General features: G+C 43.3%; 1 protein-coding gene across 3 annotated transcripts in view; it reads left to right on the top strand.

The window, feature by feature from the left end:
- NDST1 (N-deacetylase and N-sulfotransferase 1) overlaps nucleotides 1–21067 on the top strand; it is a 63386-nt gene that overhangs the window by 14067 nt on the left and 28252 nt on the right. For all 3 annotated transcript variants that reach the window (XM_040239592.1, XM_040239593.1, XM_040239595.1), the window contains exons 3-4: nucleotides 5252–5746; nucleotides 8583–8670. In XM_040239592.1, the coding sequence (XP_040095526.1) occupies nucleotides 5252–5746; nucleotides 8583–8670 (583 nt within the window). The remainder of the gene's footprint in view (nucleotides 1–5251; nucleotides 5747–8582; nucleotides 8671–21067) is intronic.

Genomic DNA, 21067 nt, shown 5'->3' with positions numbered 1-21067 from the left:
ACCATCTCCCAGAGATTGCTCAAACTCATGTCCATTGAATCGGTGACGCCATTCAATCATTTCATCCTCTGTCACCTCCTTCTCCTCCTGCCCTCAGTCTTTCCCAGCATCAGGGTCTTTTCCAAAGAGTCAGCTCTTCCCATCAGGTGGCCAAAGTGTTGGAGCATCAACCTAAGCGTCAGTCCTTCCAATGAATAATCAGGGTTGATTACCTTTAACATTGACTGGTTTGATTTTCTTGCAGTCCAGGGGACTCTCAAGAGTCTTCCCCAGCACCACAGTTCAAAAGCATGAATTCTTCAGCGTTCAGCTCTCTTTATGATCCAACATTCACATCCATACACGACTACTGGAAAAACCATAGCTTTGACTAGATGGACCTTTGTTGGCTAAGTAATGTCTGTGCTTTTGAATACCATGTCTAGGTTTATCATAGCCTTATTTCCACGGAGCAAGTGTCTTTTAATTTCATGGTTGCTGTCCCCATTCCCAGTGATTTGGGAGCCCAAGAAAATAAAGTCTATCACTCTTTCTACTTTTTCCCTATCTATTTCCCATGAAGTGATGGGATGGATGTCGTGATCTTAGTTTTTCGAATGTTGAGTTTTAAGCCAGCTTTTTCACTCTTCTCTTTTACTTTCATCAAGAGGCTCTTGACTTCCTCTTCGCTTTCTGCCATTAAACTGGTATCATCTGCATATCTGAGGTTGTTGATGTTTCTCCTGGCAGTCTTGATTTCAGCTTGTGAGTCATCTAGGCCGGCTTTTCACAGGATGTGCTACTCTGCATACAAGTGAAATAAGCAGAGTGACAGTATACAACCTTGACGTATTCCTTTCCCAGTTTTGAGCCAGTCCATTGTTCCATGTTCGGTTCTGTTGATTCTTGTCCTGCCTACAGGTTTCTCAGGAGGCAGGAAAGGTGGTTTGGTATTCCCATCATTTTAAGAATTTTCCACAGTTTGTTGTGATCCACACAGTCTTTAGCACAGTCAATAAAGCAGAAGTAGGTTTTTTTTTTTAATTCCCTTGCTTTTTCTAAGATCCAACGGATGTTGGCAATTTGATCTCTGGTTCCTCTGTTTTTTTTGGATCCAGCTTGAACACCTGAAAATTCTTGGTTCACATACTGCTGAAGTCTAGCTTGAAGAATTTTGAGCATAATCTTGCTAGCATGTGAAATGTGCAATTGTGTAGTAATTTGAACATTCTTTGGCATTGACCTTCTTTGGGATTGGAATGAAAACTGACCTTTTCCAGTCCTATAGCCACTGCTAAGTCTTCCAAATTTGCTGACATATTGAATGCAGCACTTTAACAGTATCATCTTTTAGGATTTGAAATAGCTCAGCTGGAATTCCATCACCTCCACTAGCTTTGTTCATAATGAGTTTCATAAGACCCACCTGACTTCACATTCCAGGATATCTGGCTCTAGGTAAGTGATCACACCATCGTGGTTATTTGGTCATTAAGACCTTTTTTGTACAGTTCCTCTGTGTATTCTTGCCACCTCTTCTTCATCTCTTCTGCTTCTGTTAGGTCCTTGCTGTTTTTGTCCTTTATTGTGCCCATCTTTCCATGAAATGTTCCCTTGGTATCTCCAATTTTCTTGAGATCTCTAGTCTTTTTGTTGTTTTCCTCTATTTCTTTGCATTGTTCACTTCCGAAGGCTTTCTTATCTCTCCTTGCTATTCTCTGGAACTTTGCATTCAGTTGAGTATATCTTTTCCTTTCTCCTTCTCTTCTCTTCTTTTCTCAGCTATTTGTAAGGCCGCCTCAGACAACCACTTTGCCTTCTTGCATTTCCTTTTCTTAGGTATGGTTTTGGTCACTACCTCCTGTACAGTGTTATAAACCTCCGTCCATAGTTGTTCAGGCATTCTGTCTACCAGATCTAATCCCTTGAATCTATTCATCAGCTCCACTGAATAATCAGAAGGGCTTTGATTTAGGTCAGACCTAAATGCTCTAGTGCTTTATCATATATAATTCTCATAGGTCCTGTGAAGTGTGAGTACTTTGTTTTCAGGTGAAGAATTGAGGCTACAAAAGTAACATGGCTGTCTAGACTGACACAGCTCGTAAGTCTGAGCCAAGATTCAGCCATCACGCTCAGCTCTTCTAACCCACTTGTAGGAGCAAACTGACCAATGGCTGTAAGACCTGAGGCCCTAAGAAGTAGTGCCTTGGGAAGTAGCACACTGAGGTTTCCAAGGTCATGCAACCAATTACTCTCAGTCTGTGCTGCTGCTGCTGCTGCTGCTAAGTCGCTTCAGTCGTGTCTGACTCTGTGTGACCCCATAGATGGCAGCCCACCAGGCTCCCCTGTCCCTGGGATTCTCCAGGCAAGAATACTGGAGTATTGCCATGTCCTTCTCCAATGCGTGAAAGAGAAAAGCGACTCTCAGCGACCCCATGGACTGCAGCCCACCAGGCTCCTCCGTCCATGGGATTTTCCCAGCAAGAGTACTGGAGTGGGGTGCCATGTACTAGGCCTCCCCATTCCTGGGTCAGGGCTGTTCCTTCCTCTGCCTGATGACCCCACTGGAAGACTTGGTGTCTCCTGTGTGGGTCCCCAGTGCTGAAGAACAGGAGGGATTCCTCTCCCTTGGGGCGAGGCCCACAGTGGGGATTCAGTCTCTGCCATGCTTATGGTTACTTTCCCTTCCCTTCCCAGACATTTGCTTTCACTGCAGGCTGGGTTGGACAGTCAGTGACTTGGCTTTCTCCCTTCCTCACTGCGTCCCAGCAGGCCAGCTGCCTGAGCCGCCAGCGCCTGGCAGTCAGTTCAGGATCGGGGCTTTGAAATGGGATCCCCCAGGGCCTGTGGTCCACTGTGGCCTCCCCGGCCACAGCAGGGGATGGACAGGGTCTGAGATGTCGCTGGCCCCCACTGCCTTTGTCCCCGGTGCTAGCTTAGTAGTCTTGGGAACCCTGGGGCTGGGGGAGGGGCCTCTCAGTTTGGGACTCTCAACACAAGGGTGGGGAGTTGGGCCGTGTTCCTGGTGTGTGGAGAGTGTAACACAGGCCCCTTACCTCAGCTTGTGAGGCCAGGGCCCTCCAGAGCCTTCATGGGAATTACAGAAAAGCACTTGTGCGTGGAGGTTATTACTGAAAGGTGCCCTGGCACAAGGCTTGGCCCTCTCAAGTGTCCTTGCACCGCGCTCACAGGCCAGCTCTCCAGCGCGGCCCAGCGCACCACCCTGCCTCCCTCTCCAACCATTTGGCGCCCTTTGTCCACTCTTGCTTTGTCCCACCGCACTCATTCCTCACACAGTGGCCAGATGGACCTTTAAAATGCAAATAGGAACCTGTCATCCCTCTGTTCAGATCCCATTGATGGAGTCTCTGTTGGCTTCCCAGTGCCACTTCCAGCCTCCAGGGTCCTGCAGGTCTGGCTCCAGCTGACCTTTCTGCCTCTTCTCCCTGTTGATCACTCTGCTGGCCTTTCCACGTTCCTTGACTGTGCCGCACTCTCTCCAATCTCAGGACCTTTGCACTTGCTGTTCTTTGAACTTGGCTCCCACCTCTGCCCTAGTTGACACTTACTCATTCTTTAAATCTTAGTTCAGAAGTCCGTTTCCTAGCGAAGCCTCTCTTGAGCTAGCTGACTATGCTCAGTTACCTACTCTTCTAGAGCTCTGAACCTCTTCTGTGTAGTTGTGCCACATTGACGTTTTATGTGCATTTCTGCTATTTTGATTTCTCTCTTCTCTGCTTGTCTTTATAGTTCATAAGGGCAGGAGCAGTGTCTGTTTTCTCACCACATGCCTGTTACTTAACACAGTGCCTGGAATAGTGAATAATTGTGGGTTAAACAAATGAAATGTGTAATGAACAGCTGGCATGTGCCAGGTATTCGGGATCTGTCTGTTCTTTCTTTTTAAAAATTCAGTTGCTCATCAAATATGCCTTTTCTCCCACTGGGTGTCAAGCCTGTGCTGTCACCAGGGATCCAAGGTGGAAATGACATCATCCCTGCCCTTGAGAGGGCGTGGACTGGCAGGGAGACTCTGAACAGATAGTGCCGTAGCCGAGGCGAGAAGTGCTGCAGCTGAGGCTTTAATATGGTCCCAGGGATGAGAAGAGGGCAGATGCATTGGGTTTTGAAGGATGAACAGGAGTTTGTCAGGCCAAGAAGAGTCAAAGGAGCTGGCACAGGGACAAAGACAGATTGTACTACAACCAGAGGAAGGTGACTGGGAGGGTGAAGGACAAGGGGCAGGGGCTGTGAGTCTAGGGAAGAGGAAGGAGAGGGTGCTGTGGGTACTGTCTGAAGGTCCTCAGAGAGCTGGCAGCGGTGGATCCTGGGAGGAGATAGAGGCACAGGGAGCTGGACTCCTGCGGGGCGTGGCCTCGGGAGTACTGGGGTATCTAGGGGTTGGGAGCACTTTGCGGCGGAGTATCTACTCCTGTACCCCCAGCAGTCTCCTGCGCTCTGATCTCTTCTCCATGGGCATTTGCCCAGGCTTTCTCCTGAAGAAAAGATGGTGTAGCAGAAGCCAGCTTGGAAAGCCCAGGCAGGGAGCCTGGTGGTCAGGCGGGTGGGCTCTGGGGTCAGCCATCTGGCTGTGCAGTGTGGCTCGTCCTGACTCCTGTGTGACCCAGGATGGCACCGCGCTCAGAGCCTCCGTGTCCTTGCCTGTGAAGCGGGGTGACAGAGGCTGATGTGAGGACTGAAGGAGCGATGGTGACACCGCCAGCCCTGTTCTGATCACTTTGCCAGGCTTAATGCTCGCCCTCCTCCACCAGCCCTGAGGGACTTGCTGCCATTCTTGGCCATGTTTTATAGCAGAGGAAACTGAGGCGTGGGGAGGTTACATAACTTGCTCAAGGTCAGGCAGACTGGTGGCAGAATCCATGTGCTCCACTGCTAGCTTTCCCATGTGTGGTTTTGGACAGGTTACCTAGCCTTTCCGGACCTGGTCTCCTCGTCTGTATAACGGAGATGCCTCCGTCATGGGGCTGCTGGGAGGATTCCAGGGTCCCTTCATGTGAAGTACGCGAGCCTGGCTCCTGGCTTTGGGAAGCTGTCCTGTGTGTTAGCTGGTGTAGTACTGAGATGGGCACAGTGGGGTGTGCTGCATTCACACAGGCTCAGGAGTGTGATGAGGCGTCCGGGAATGAGAGTGAGTACTGCTGACATTACTGTGCCCATCTCAGTATTACACCTGAGATTCCATGGTCCTGGGGGGCTGTGGATCTGATGGCTGTCTTCCCCCTCCCCTCTCCTCCCCTCCCTGCTGCAGGCCAATGAGAACAGCCTGCTGAGCGCGCAGCTCAAAGGTTTCCCCCTGTTCCTGCACTCAAACCTGGGCCTGAAGGACTGCAGCATCAACCCCAAGTCCCCGCTGCTCTACGTGACCCGGCCCAGTGAGGTGGAGAAGGGCGTGCTGCCCGGCGAGGACTGGACTGTGTTCCAGTCGAACCACTCCACTTACGAGCCGGTGCTGCTGGCCAAGACACGCTCATCTGAGTCCATCCCGCACCTGGGCGCGGACGCCGGGCTGCATGCCGCGCTGCACGCCACGGTGGTCCAGGACCTGGGCCTGCATGACGGCATCCAGCGTGTCCTCTTTGGGAACAACCTCAACTTCTGGCTGCACAAACTTGTCTTCGTCGACGCCGTGGCCTTCCTCACGGGCAAGCGCCTCTCACTGCCTCTGGACCGCTACATCCTGGTGGACATTGATGACATCTTCGTGGGCAAGGAGGGCACACGCATGAAGGTGGAGGACGTGAAGGTATGGCTGGGGGTGCCAGCGGGGGTAGGGGACGCCTTACCACCATCAGCGTCTGCTGTCCCCACTGTGACTTTGCTCTCTGTACCTCCTTTATGCTATCCGTCCCCCTCCCTTGGCCATTTGGTTCTATTGTCTTCTTCGCAGCAGGTTGCTATTTAAAATTATTTGAAGTACTGAATATAGAGGAATTTTGCATCTGGATATGTGGGGCTCAGGAACATAACTACTGAGAGATGGGAGCTGTGCAGAGTTGTTTACCTACCTCTTAATCCAGACATGATTTTTAACTCTCAAAAACGTCTATGTCAGTATCAGAGCTCCTCCAAAACTCATAAAACAAGAATTAGAGCTTAAATTATACACAAGGCATACTTTAACTGAGCTCTGTATAGATGGTGGAAGGCATGTATTTAATTCAAAAAATGTTTACCTAACTTAACTATATGTAAAAGCATTTTGCAAGCCATGAAATTTTACACATTTCACTATAAAAGAGACACCTACAAATTAAGACCATTAAGCATTCTCTAAAAGACAGCTTCCATCTACTCACTATTTTACTCAGGGTTATATGCAAAGGGAACAACATCACTTGTGTAAATGGGGAAATCAGTATCACATGCCATAAATAGAGGGCAGCCATAACAATAGATCCAGTGAAAACAAAACAGGGGATTAAATTCTAGCGAAGTACTGCTGCCTACTGACCGCCTGTCTTCTCTTATGTGAGATTAGTGAGAGTTAGAAATGTATTAGCACCAAACCAAGACTTTTTTTTTTTGATGTTAGGAGGAGGACTGAAAGAGACTTTACAGGAATGCTTTCCTCCCATCGGTGCTGTGTTGGGATTGTCTGTAGGTCCTGAAAGGGCCATAGTGGGTGGGGCCCCTGGGGTGAGGGGCAGGGGGATGTGTTGACTCTTCCTTGGTCCGGAGTGAACTCTCTGCTCCTCCTTACACCTCCAGAGGAGAAGAGCAGAGCAGAGGCTGTTGGGGAGCAGGCAGTGTCCGGGGAGTCAAGACCTGGGTTCAAGTCCCAGTGTGCCCCTAAGTGGGTGATCTGAGCACACCCCTTCCCTTGTCTGAGCCTCAGCAGTGAAATGACAAGATGGGGTGGGTGGGAGGGCCCTGGATGGCTGGGGTGGGGGTGGGGGGCGTGTGCAGGTGCCGGGCTCTGAGCCCTCTGCCCCACTTTTAGGACAGGGCAGTATTGCTTTTTTACATGTTTGCTTCTGAGATTTCACCTTCTCAAGGGCTCCTCTGTTGGAAGAAAGGTATGTGACAACTCCTTGTGAGCCTTCCAGCTGAGGCTTCATACGATGCCACAACCCACCTCCCGCAAAGTAGATTACTCTGTTTTCTACCTAGGTCATTCTTCCAGTGGCCCAGCCTTGTTCTCTCCTCTGTAACTTACGTTTTTGCTCCTTGTCCAGGATGAGTCCTTGAGAGGTCCAGGGTTGGCCCCAGAAGGAAATCAGGCTGCCAGGCTCACTGTGTCTCCCATGAACCCCAGACTTGGACTCTTGGTTCTTATTTTCCCCATTTTTAGAGTGAGAGGAAAGCTAGCAGTTTGGAGCTGTTTCTGTAGAAGAGTACTAACAGAGATGCCTCCTTCCGTGCATGCAGCTCAGTGGAGACTGCCGAGCCCTCCAGCAGCCGGGTCCCATTTGCCTTAAGCATCCTTTTTTGAGTCAGAATGGACAGCTTAAAAAAAAATTTTTTTCTTCAGTCCCAAGCACTGGCAACAACTGAACTTTTCTTTCAGAAACATGAATGTTGCCTCATTAACTTGTACAGTACGGGCTGTCCAGTACAATTTAAGTAATACCAATAGCAGCTTTTATTCAAGGCTTGGCAAGCGCCAGGCTCTGTGTTCAGCCCTTTCTGTGTGTTGCCTCATCTGATCCTCACAGCAGCTTTGTGAGATGGGTATAGTTTTACATCCCGTTTTACAGAGGCAGACACCAAGATTCAGAAAGGTGAAGTGACTGGCCCAAGGCAACACAGCTAGGGCATGGATGTCCATGAGGTAGTGCATGGCCCCAGGAGAGCCGGGACTTTCTGTTTGCAAAGTGTTCTGATAACGGGCTCTTGCAGGTTTCCCAGCAGCCTTGCACATCATGCCTGGTAGGGATTTTTTGAGTCCCCACTCCAGAGGACAACTGTTTGTTTGTTTCACAAGGGTCAGCATCCCTTCACTGACATGCAAAGCACTGGGTGTGCCGTGCATGGAAACGCTGCATTGCTGGACACACAGTACATCTTTGGAAAAGTTGTGGTCCTTTAGTCACCAGTGAGGTGAAATCCCCCTCATTTGGCAGATGGAGACGTGAGGTTCACAGTGGCAGTGACTGCAGGCATGACGATGCCACCATTTTTCATCATTTGCCAAAATGCCAGGCTATTTTACATGTAGTATCTCATTTAGAGTCCCATGAGAGAGCTGTTGTTATCCCCATTTCACACCTAGGGAAACTGAGGCCTGGAGAAGTTGCTAAACTTTAAGGACATAGCAGTACCAGGCTTAGGGTCTAGGCCTTGTCTGGCTGGAGGCCTGGTGGAGGTGGCGGCACAGGCTGGCTTCGTGGGGATGGGGCCTGCACAGTCACACAGGGCCCCATGCTTTGAAGACGCCCACACAAGGTGATCCTCTGCTGTTGCCTTCCTGACATTTTTAACAATTTTTGTGCAAACATCCCTATTCTTATTTTTCCCTGGGCCCTGTAGCCTTTGTAGCTGGTCCTGTAGGAGCCAGACCCTTGATGTGGGCCCTCATGGGAGGAGCAGGGAGCTCCTGGCTTCCTCTCACCCCACTGTCCCCACTCTGCCTATCCTAGGCCCTGTTTGATACACAGAACGAACTACGGACACACATCCCAAACTTCACTTTCAACCTGGGCTACTCAGGGAAATTCTTCCACACAGGTAAGTGGGCCTGGCTCTGCCCCTACTCACAACTTCTACGGGCCCTCAACATCCAGACCCTCGGAGTGCAGTGCCATGGGGACAACAGGAGAGTGCATGGACCCACTTAGGGTCACATTTGACCTGACCCCGTGGCCTCTCCCAGAACCAGACAGCCCACAGAGCAGTCACAGCCCCAGGTAGAGGGCGTTTGGGGGTAGCAGTGATGTGACGATAGCCCCCAGTTCATCCCCGGCCCTCAGGCTCTGCTGTCCTGGGGGTGGGCATCTTCTCCCCCTTGTCTGTCTCACCCCCACCTTTACTATTCTTTGTACTACTTCTGCCTTGCAAAGGAATTGGTTGAATTTTAAGAACATTACAGAAATATATAGCAGAGAAAGTGAAAAGGCACTATAATTGTACCCACCCCAGAGATGAGCACTGTCATGAGTTTATTTTCTTTCTTTCTTTTTAAAATTTTATTGATGTATAGTTGATTTACAATGTTGTATTAGTTTCAGGTGTACAGAAAAGTGATTCAGTTATACATATATACATATCCATTCATTTTTAGATTCTTTCCTCATATAGGTTATCCCAGAATATCGAGTACAGTTCCCTGTGCTGTACAGCAGGTCCTTGTTGGCTATCTCTCTCATTTATGGTCGTGTGTACATGTTAATCCCATACTGCTGATTATCCCTCCCCCTGCTTTGGTAACCATAAGTTTGTTTTCCATATTTGTAACTGTTTCTGTTTTGTGACTAAGTTCATTTGTATCATCTTTTAGAAATCAGATTCCGCTTATGAGATATGACATTTACTTTGGCTTATTCAGTATGATAATCTGTAGTATCCATGTAGCTGCAAATGGCATTATTTCATTCTTTTTAATGGGTGGGTAGTAGGTACTGTCAGTTGCTCAGTCGTATCCGACTCTGCGATCCCATGGACTGTGCCCGCCAGGCTCCTCTGTCCGTGGGATTCTCCAGGTAAGAATACTGGAATGGATTGCCTTTCCCTTCTCCAGAGGATCTTCCTGACCCAGGAATTGAACTTGGGTTTCCTGCATTGCAGGCAGATTCCTTACCATTTGAGCTACTATATGTGCCTCTTCTTCATCCATTCCCCTGTTGGTGGACATTTAGGTGGTTTCCTTGTCTTGGCTGTTGTAAATAATGCTGCAGCGAACATTATGGTGCATGTATCTTGTCAAATTATGGTTTTTTCTGAATATATGCCCAGAACTGGGATCGCTGGATCATATGGTAGCTCTATTTTAGTTTTTTAGGAAACCTCCATAACATTCTCCCTAGTGGCTATACCAGTTTACATTCCTGCCAACAGCGTAGGAGGATTCCCTTTTCTCCACACCCTCTTCAGCATTTATTGTTTGCATATTTTTTTGATTTTTTTAATTGGAGAATTGTTTTATAGTGTTGTGGGGATCTCTGCCTTACATCAATGCAAATCAGTCATAACCGTATATATCTATATCTGTCCCCTCCCTCCTGAGCCTCCCCAGGCCCCTGGCCTGTTCTACTCCTCTGCATCATCACAGAGCACCGTGCAGAGCTCCCTGTGTATTGTTTGCGTAGTTTTTGATGATGGCCATTCTGACTGGTGTGAAGTGATAGGTCACTGTATTTTGCTTTCCTTTTCTCTGATATTTAGTGATGTTGAGTATCTTTTCATGTGCTTTTTGGCCATCTGTATGTCTTCTTTGCAGAAACGTCTGATCTTCGGTCTATTTTTTGATTGCGTTGTTTTTTCGACCTAGAACTTCATGAACAGTTTTGTGTCTCTTTTGGAGATTAATGCCTTGTCAGTCACTTTGTTTGCAAATATTTTCTATTTTGTGGATTGTCTTTCTGTTTATGGTTTCCTTTGCTGTGCAGAAACTTTTGAGTTTGAGTCCCATTTATTTTTGTTTTTATTTTCATTACTCTGGAAGGTTAATTCAAAAAGATCTTGCTGCGATTTATGTCAGAGTGTTCTGCCTATGTTTTCCTCCAAGAGTTTTATAATGTCCAGCCTTATATTTAGTTTTTGATCCATTTCATTCTTTTGCATGTAGCTGTCCAGTTTTCCCGGCACCATTTATTAAAGAGACTGTCTTTTCTCCAGTGTGTAGTCTTGCCTCCTTTGTCATAAGTTAATTGCGCATAGGTGCAGGGTTGTGTTTCTGGGCTTGCTGTCCTGTTCTGTTGACCTGTATTTCTGCTTTTGTACCAGTAGCATGCCTCTTGGTGACTGGACTTTGTAGTGTAGTCTGAAGTCAGGGAGCCTGATCCCTCTGCCTGCATTTTCCTTTCTCAGCATTGCTTTGGCTATTCAGTCTTTCGTGACTCTGTACAAACTTAAATTTTTTCTTCTAATTCAGTGAAAAGTGCTATTGGTAATTCGATAGGGATTGCATTGAATCTGTAGATTGTCTTGGGTAGTATAGTCATTTTGACAGTATTGATGCTTCCAATCCAAAAGCATGGTGTATCCCTCCGTTTGTGTCATCTTCTGTTTCTTTTCATCAGCATCTTATAATTTTCATAGTACAGATCTTTTGTCTTACATGGGTTTATTCCTAGGTATTTTATTCTTTTTGTGATGATAAATGGGATTGTTTTCCTAATTTCTGTTTCTGACCTTTATTGTTCGTGTGTAGGAAAGCAAGTGATTTCTTTGTATTAATTTTGTACCCTGCAACTTTACCAAATTCATCAATGATCTGTAGTAGTTTACTAGTACCATCTTTAGGATTTTCTGTGTATAGTATCATGTCATCTGCAAACAGTGGCAATTTTACTTCTTTTCCAATTTAGATTCCTTTCATTTCTTTTTCTTCTTTGATTGCCATGGCTAGGACTTCTAAAACTATGTTGAATAAAAGTGGTGGCAGAGGACATCCTTGCCTTGTTCCTGATTTGTAGGGAATGGTTTCAGCTTTTCGCTATTGAGAATGATATTAGCTGTGAGTTTGTCATATATAGCCTTTATTATGTTGAGGTATGTTCCCTTTATGCCCACTTTCTGCAGTGTTGTTTTTTTTTAATCATAAATGGATGTTGCATTTTGTCAAAAGCTTTCTCTGCATCTATTGAGATGATCATATGGTTTTTGTTCTTCAGTTTGTTAATGTGGTGTGTCACATTGATTTGTGGATATCGAAGAATTCTCGCATCCTTGAGATAAATCCCACTTGATGGTGGTGTGTGATCCTTTCAGTGTACCGTTGGATTCAGTTTGCTGCTATTTTGTTGAGTGTTTTGTGTCTCTGTTCATCAGTGATATTAGCATGTAGCTTATTTTGTGTGTGTTGTGTCTCTGTTGGTGTCAGGGTGATGGTGGCCTCATAGAATGAGCTTGGGAGTATTTCTTCTCTGCAGTTTTTGGGAAGAGTTTCAGAAGGATAGGCATTAACTCTCCTCTAAATGTTTGATAGAATTTGCCTGTGTAGGCCCCTGGTTATGGACTTTTGTTTTGGGAGTTTAAAATCCCTGTTTCAGTTTCAGCACTTGTGACTGATCTGTTCATATTTTCTGTTTCCTCCTGGTTCAGTCTTGAAAGGTTGTGTCTTTCTCAGAATTTCTCCATTTCTTCTAAGTTGTCCTTTTTTTTTTTTTTTTGCGTATAGTTTTTGTGTGTATATGTGTGTGGTCATCTTACCCTTTCTGTTTCTGTGGTGTTCATTGTAACTTCTTCATTTCTAATTTTATAGATTTGCACCCTATGCCACTTTTTTCTGAGAAGTTTGGCTAAAGGTTTATCAGTTTTATCTTTTCAAAGAACTAGGTTTTAGGTTCATTGATCTTTTCCATTGTTTTCTTTGTCTCTATTTCACTGATTTTGGCTGTGATCTTTATGATTTCTTTTCTTTTACCAACTTTGGGTTTTGTTACTTCTTCTTTCACTAGTTGCTTTAGATGTAAAGTTAGGTTGTTTATTTGAGATTTTTATTGTGAGGTAAGATTGTATTTGCTGAGTCCCATAGGTTTGCTATTTTTTTTATTTGTCACTTGTCTCTAGTTATTTTTTTTATTACCTCTTTGATTCTTTCATTGATCCGTTGGTTGTTTAGTAACATATTGTACAGTCTCCACATATTTGTGTGTTTTACAATTTTTCCCCAGTAATTCATTTCTAATCTCATAGTTTTGTGGTCAGAAAAGATGCTTGATGTGATTTCAATTTTCTTACATTTACCAAAGCTTGATTTTGGCCTATGGTGTGATCTGTCCCGGGGAATATTCTGTGTGTACTATAGAAGGTGTTTTCTGTTTTCTATAAATATCAACTAAGTCTGTTTGGTCTAATGTTTCTTTTAGGGCCCATGTTTCCTTGTTTATTCTTTTCATCTGGCTGAAAAGTCCCCCACTATTGTGTGTCACTGTTTCTGCTTTTATGACCATTAGCATTTACTTTATATATTAAGGAGCTCCTATTTTGAGTGCTTATATATTTACAACTTAAAAAAAAGGACAAGAAACAAGGAAGGGCACAATGTAATGATCAAGGGATTAATCCAAAAACAATATATAACAATTGTTATATATACATACCCATTATCCTCTAAACTCTTTCCCATCCAGGCTGCCATATAGCATTGAGCACAGTTCCATATGCCATACAGTAGGATTTGATGCTTATCCATTTTAAATATAGCGGGTGTGTTCACATGTATCCCAGACTCCCTACAACCCCTTCGCCCTGCCCTTCACCCCTAGCAACCATAAGTCATTCTTAAGTCTGTGAGTCTATTTTGTTTTCTAAATAAGTTAGCTTGTATCCTTTCTTTTTAAATTCCCATACAGGGAATACTTTGTGGTATTTCTTGCATCTCTGTCTGATTTTCTTTACTCAATATGAAAATCTCTCTGTCTGTCCATGAGGCTGCAAATTGCATTATTTCATTGTTTTTAGTAGCTAAGTAATATCTCCTGAATAGGTGTTGCACTTGTTCTTTCTCCATTCCTCTGTCGATGGACATCTAGGTGGCTTCCAAGCCTTGGGTATTGTAAACAGTGGTGCAGTGGACCCTGAGGTGCAGGTATCCTTTGGAATGCTAGTTTCTTCTAGGTGTATGCCTTGGAGTAGGATTGCTGGATCATAGGGTAGTTCTGTATATAGTCTTATAAGGAACCTCGGTAGTGTTCTCTGTAACGCGTGTACCTGTCTACAACTCCCTCCGGCAGTGTAGGGGGCTCCATTTTCTCCACACTCTCTCCAGCATTTATTGTTTTTAGACTTTTTTTTATAATGGCCATTCTCACCTATGTGCAGTGGTATCTCATTGTAGTTTTAATTTCCATTTGTTTAATAATTAGTCACGTTGAACATCTTTTCATGTTCTGTTGGCCATTTGTATGTCTTCTTTGAGACGTGTCTGTTTAGGTTTTGGGTCCAATTTTGCATTCTGTTGTTGGCATCTTTTATATATTCTGAACATTAAACCCATAGGAGGCCTACGGTGTTCCAACACTTTTGCCCTCCTCTAGGTTGTCTTTTCACTCTTGTGAGAATTTCCTGTGATGCGTGAAAGTTTCTTATTTTTTGAAGGCCAATGTCTGATTTTCATTGTTTTCTGTGCCTTAGGTGTCAAATTGAAGGTTCCAACACCAAATCGAAGGTCAGGGAGATATTCAGCCTTTTTTTCTTCTACAGTTCTATAGCTTAGTTCCAGCATTTTAGGCCTTGAGGCATTGTGCATTAAATTTTGTGTATGGTATGAGGGAAGGTCCACTGTACAGGTTTTGCACGTGAGGTCTGACTTTTGCAGTGCCATTTGTTGGATCTGTTCTTGGCCCAGCGACGAATCTTAGCACTTCTATCAGAAATCAAGTGAAATTAGAAGTGAGGGTTTGTTTCTTGGTTCTCAAGTCTATTCCATGGTGTATATGTCTGTGCTACTACAGTAATACACATCTGGAATACTATTTGGCTCTTCAGTGTCCCTTGGAATTCCATGCGAATATTATGATGTTTTTACCCATTCGAAAAAATCATATTGAATAGGAATGAAATGAATCTCTATTTTTACTGAATAGTATTATTATTTGAACATTACTAGGCATTCTAATATATTTAAACATGTTGTTTTCCAGTTATTTAGGTTTCTTTAAGCAGTGTGTTAGAGTTTTCAGGGTAGAAGCGTTTCACCTCCTTGACTGAATTCTGAAATATTTTATATTATGTTAAAATTTTTCTTTTGGAGTATAGTTGTTATTCAGTGTTGTGTTAGCTTCAGGCATACAGCAAATTGAATCAGTTAAATTATTTGTATATCCACTGTCTTTTAGATTCTTTTCACATAGGGGTTAATGCAGGGTACTAAATAGAGTTCCCTGTGCTGCACAGTAGGTTGTTACTAGTTATCTATTTTATAGAGAGTAATGTGTGTATGTTGATCCCAGTCTTCTAATTTATCCCTTCCAGCCACCCCTCACTTTCCCTACTGGTAACCATAGGTTTGTTTTCTATATCTGTGTTATCAATAATTGCATTTATGGCAACATTTCAGATTTTGGATATAAGTGATATCATGTGATATTTGTCCTTTTCTGTCTGACTTACATCACTGGCGGTATCTCTATGTCCATCCATGTTTCTGCAAAGAACATTATTTTGTTCATTTTTATGGCTAGTAATACTCCATTGTATATATGTACCACTTCTTTACCCATTGTCTGCCAGTAGGTACCTGTGTGGCCTCCATTTCTTAGCTATTGTAAACAGTGCTGCCATGAACCCTGGGGTGCATGTGTTTTTTTGAATAATAGTTTTCTCTGGATATATGCCCTGGAATGGGATTGCTGGATCTTATGGTATTAACAGTTCTGTTTATTGTTTTTTAAGGAACTTGTATTTTCTTCATCATGGTTATACCCGTGTACATTCCCACCATTTGTGTAGGAGAGTTCTTTTCTCATTACCCTCTCCAACATTTATTTATAGATTTTTTTTTAAACTTTTGTATGCATTTATTTTTTGCTGTGTTTATTCCTGGACTATCAATTTTTATTTCTTTACTTTCTTCTGGGGTATCTTTTTCTTCTGCACAACCTCCTCTTCTGGTTTAGGAACAGTGTTCTTCTCCAGTTAGCATCATCTCACTGCGGCAGGGCGGGTGGATCTGACCATGAGTCTCTAAGTCCTGTGCTGCCTCGTGGGGTCTTTGTTCACCTGAATGTGCTCAATGACCAGAGAACCTACATCTAAGCCCCTAAGTTCAGCACTGTCTGCATTTCTGAGCATGTGCAGTAAAAATTCAGCACTCTTTTTGGCCCACTGTTTGGCCTGTGCACACCTGCCAACTCCACACTGGAGTGATGGAATGGCGCGCATTGCCTCTTTACAGTGACATCCTTCAGACACTTGGTAGCTTTTCAGATATGCATACGGTTAATGGCCTGGGTGGTTTCTCGAGTGTTCTTAAAGTGAACACGGAGATTCGAACCTCTTGATCTGCATGATTTGTGGGGTTTTCTGGGTCAAGTGTGTTGTGCTCCATTTTTAGAGATCACGTTGGACCCTGTTGGTTTTATGATGATGGCCATTGTGACCTGTATGACAAGACATCTCATTGTAGTTCTGATTTCCATTTCTCTAGTAATTGGTGGTATTGAACATTAAGAGAAATGTCTGTTCAGATTTTTGGATCACTTTTAAATTGTGTTGTTGGCATCTTAAACCCGTAGCAGGCCTCTGGTTTGTAAATATTTCTGCCAAGCTCTAGTTGTCCTTTCGCTCTCATGAGAATGTCCTGTGACACATGGAAGTTCTTAACTTTTTTGATGACCAGCGTGTCTAATTTTCATTGTTTTCTATGCCTTTGGTGTCTCATTTTAGGACCCGTAACCCAGGCGATTGTCATGGAGATGTGTGTCTGTTTTCATCTGTAGTTCTTAGCTTAGGCTGAGGGTTTCTGTCTGTGTTCCAAGTAGACTCTATGGTTTATATGTCCATTTGAATGCAGTAACACACTTTTGCAACGTAAATTTGGCTCTTGAGCATCCCTTGGAATTCCAAATAAATATTAGGAATTTTTCTCCCACTTCAGGGGAAAAAAAAATCTCTGAATAGGAATGAAATGAATCTGTATATTGGGCTGACTAGTATTGTTATTTGAGCAAGAGTAAGCATTCTAATATTTAAACATGGGTTGCTTTCCAATTATTTAGGTCTTCCTTAAGCAATGTTTTCGAGTTTTCAAGGTAGAAGCTTTTCATTTCCTTGATTGAATTCTGAAATATGTTATATTATGTTTAAATTTTATTAGAGTTTAGTTGGTATACAGTGTTGTATCAGTTTCTGGCATTCAGCAGAGTGAATTAGTTAGATCTATACCTGTATGCACTTGGTTATAGATTCTTTTCACATAGGAATTAATGCAGAATACTGAATAATAGAGTTCCCTGTGCTATATAGTAGGGCCTTATTGGTTATTTGTTGTATGGATATATAGATATAGTAGTGTGTATATGTTGATCCCAGTCTCCTAATTTATGCCTCTCAGCCACCCCTCACTTTCCCCTCTGGTAACTATAGGTTTATTTTCTATATCTATTTTGTAAATAAGTTCATTTATACCAACTTTTTAGATTTTGCATGTGAGTGATATCACATGATATTTATCATTTTTTGTCAGACGTATCGCTGACTATGAGAATCTCCTGGTCTGTCCATGTTGCCATAAATGGTAGTATTTTGTTCATTTTTGTGACTTATACTCCATTGTATATGTGTACCACTTCTGCTTTACCTGTACCACTTCTGCTTTACCCGTTTGTCTGTCACTGGATACTTAAGTTACTTCCGTATCTTGGCTATTGTAAACAGTGTTGCAGTGAACCTTGGCATCCATGTATCTTTTTGAATAATGGTTTTCTCTGGATATATGTCTTTGAGTGGGATTGCTGGCTCATATGGTAGTTCTGTATACAGATTTTTAAGGAACCTGAATATTCTTCTCCATCATGGTTGTATCCATTTACATTCCCACCAGTGGTGTAGGAGAGTTCCCTTTACTCCTCACCCTCTCCAGCATTTATTGTTTGTAGATTTTTTGATGATATCCATTCATACAGCCGTGTGAGGTTGTATCTCATTATAGTTTTGATTTCCATCAGTCAGTTATATTCTGCATCTTTTATGTGCTCTGGGCCACTTGTATTTCTTTTCTAGAGAAACGTTTTTATAGTTTTTTGCTAATTTTTAAATTGTGTTGTCGACATCTTTTACCTATTCTGGATATTAATCCCATAGTCAGTCTGTGGGTTTGCAAACATTTTTTGCCATTCTCTTGCTTGTCTTTTCACTCTTTTGAGAATGTCCTGTGATGCATGAAGATTTATTTTTTTGAAAGCCAATGTATCTGTTTTTCATTGTTTTCTATGCTTTTGGTATCATATTTAGTGAACTCTGAACAAAGCCAAGGTCATGGAGATGTTCACATATGTTTTTTCTACATAACTGTAGGTTCAGTTCAGTTCCGTTGCTCAGTTGTGTTCGACTCTTTGCGACTCCATGAATCACAGCATGCCAGGCCTGCCTGTCCATCACCAACTCCCAGAGTTTACCCAAACCCATGTTCATTGAGTTGGTGATGCCATCCAGCCATCTCATCCTCTGTTGTTCCCTTCTCCTCCTGCCCTCAATCTTTCCCAGCATCAGAGTCTTTTCAAATGAGTCAGCTCTTTGCATCAGGTGGCCAAAGTACTGGGGTTTCAGCTTGAACATCAGTCCCTCAACGAACACCCAGGACTGATCCCCTTTAGGATGGACTGGTTGGATCTCCTTGCAGTCCAAGGGACTCTCAAGAGTCTTCTCCAACACCACAGTTCAAAAACATCAATTCTTCAGCGCTCACCTTTCTTTATAGTCCAACTCTCACATCCATACATGACCACTGGAAAAATCATAGCCTTGACTAGACAGACCTTTATTGACAAAGTAATGTCTCTGCTTTTTAATATGCTGTCTAGGTTGGTCATAACTTTCCTTCCAAGGAGTAAGCATCTTTTAATTTCATGGCTGCAGTCGCCATCTGCAGTGATTTTGGAGCCCCCCAAAATAAAGTCTGACACTGTTTCCACTGTTTCCCCATGAATCTATTTCTCATGAAGTGATGGGACCGGATGCCATGATCTTAGTTTTCTGAATGTTGAGCTTTAAGCCAATGTTTTCACTCTCCTCTTTCACTTTCATCAAGAGGCTCTTTAGTTCTTCTTTGCTTTCTGCCATTAGGGTCATGTCATCTGTATATCTGAGGTTATTGGTATAGCTCCTGGCAATCTTGATTCCAGCTTGTGCTTCATCCAGCCTGGTATTTCACATGATGTACTCTGCATATAAGTTAAATAACCAGAGTGATGATGTTCAGTCTTGTACTCCCTTGCCAATTTTGAACCAGTCTGTTCCATGTTTGGGTCTAACTGTTGCCTCTTCACCCGTACACAGGCTTCTCAGGAGGCAGGTAAGTTGGTCTGGTATTCCCATCTCTCTAAGTGTTTTCCGTGATAGGTTTGTTTTCTATATCTGTGACTCTAATTCTGTTTGTAAATAAGTTCATTTGTACCAACTTCTTAGATTTTGCCTATAAAGTGATATCATATGGTACTTGTCATTTCTGTTTGACTTAATCACTGACTATAAGAATCTCTTGGTTTATTCATGTTACTGCAAATGATATTATTTTGCTCATTTTTACTGCTGGGTAATACTCCATTGTATATATGTACCACTTCTTTACCCATTGATCTGTTGATAGATAAGTTGCTTCCATGTCTTGGCTATTGTAAACCTGCAGTGAACCCTGGGATGCATGTATCTTTTGAATAATGGTTTTCTCTGGAATATGCCCTGGGGTGTTATTGCTGGATCATGTGGTATTTATAATTCTGTATACAGTTTTTTAAGAAACCTCTGTATTCTTCTTCATCGTGGTTGTACTCATTTATATTCCCGCCAACAGTGTAGGAGCATTCTCTTTTCTCTGCACCCTTTCGAGCCTTTATATTTTGTAGATGTTTTGATGATGGCCATTCTGACCTTGTTGTTGTTCAGTTGCTCAGTTGTGTCCAGCCCTTTGCGACCCATTGGACTGCAGCATACCAGGTTTCCCTGTACTTCACTGTCTGCTGGAGTTTGCTCAAACTTATGTCCGTTGAATCAATGATGCCATCCAACCATCTCATCTTCTGTTGCCCTCTTCTCTTCCTGCCCTCAGTCTTTCCCAGCATCAGGGTCTTTTCCAGTGAGTCAGCTGTTCACATCAGGTGGCCAAAGTACTCAAGCTTCAGCATCAGTCCTTCCAGGAAATAATGAAGGTTGAGTTCCTTTAGGGTTGACTCGTTTGATCTCCTTGCTGTCCAAGTGACTTTCAAGAGTCTTCTCCAGCACCGTAGTTCAAATGCATCAATTATTTGGCCCTCAGCTTTCTTTATGGTCTAAATCTCATATCCGTACATGACTACTGGAAAAACCATAGATTTGACCAGATGTACCTTTGTTGGTAAAGTGACGTCTGTGCTTATTAATACAGTGTCTAGGTATCATAGCTTTTCTTCCAAGGAGCAGGCATCTTTTAATTCATGGCTGCAGTCAGCATCCACAGTGATTTTGGAGCCCACAAAAATAAAATCTGTCATTGTTTCCATTTTCCCCCCATCTATTTGCCACAAAGTGATGGGACTGGATGCCATGTTCTTTGTTTCTTTTGGTCTTGAGTTTTAAACCAGTTTTTCACATTCCTCTCTCACCTTCATCAAGAGGCTCTTTATTTAGTTCCTCCTTGCTTTCTGCCGTTAGGGTGATGTCATCTGCATATCTGAGGTTATTGATATTTCTCCCGACAATGTTGATTCCAACTTGTGCTTCATCCAGCCTGACATTTCACATGATGTACTCTGCATATAAGTTAAATAAACAAGGTGACAATATACAGCCTTGATGTACTCCTTTCTCAATTTTGAACTAGTCTGTTGTTCCATGTCCAGTTCTCACTGTTGCTTCATGACCTGCATACAGGTTTCTCAGGAGGCAGGTAAGGTGGTCTGGCATTTCTGTCTCTTTTAGAATTTTCCACAATTTGTTGTGACCCACACAGTCAAAGGGTTTACTGTAGTCAGTGAAGCCGAAGTAGATGTTTTTCTGGAATTCCTTCCTTTTCTTTTTCTATAATGGATATTGGAAATTTGATCTCTGGTTTCTCTGCCTTTTCTAAATCCAGCTTGTACATCTGGAATTTCTTGGTTCACATACTTTTGAAGCCATACTTTTGAAGGATTTTGAGCATTACCTTTTAGCATGTGAAATGAGTATAATTGTGTGGTAGTTTGAACATACTTTGTCATTGCCCTTCTTTGAGATTGGAATGAAAACTGACCTTTTCCAGTCCTGTGACCTCTGCTGAATTCCCCAAATT

This window comes from Oryx dammah, unplaced genomic scaffold (assembly GCF_014754425.2).
Source record: "Oryx dammah isolate SB20612 unplaced genomic scaffold, SCBI_Odam_1.1 HiC_scaffold_5, whole genome shotgun sequence".
In the NCBI taxonomy this organism is placed as follows: domain Eukaryota; kingdom Metazoa; phylum Chordata; class Mammalia; order Artiodactyla; family Bovidae; genus Oryx; species Oryx dammah.
Note: the sequence above shows the minus strand (reverse complement) of the source record. Positions and strands in the feature narration are given on the sequence as shown.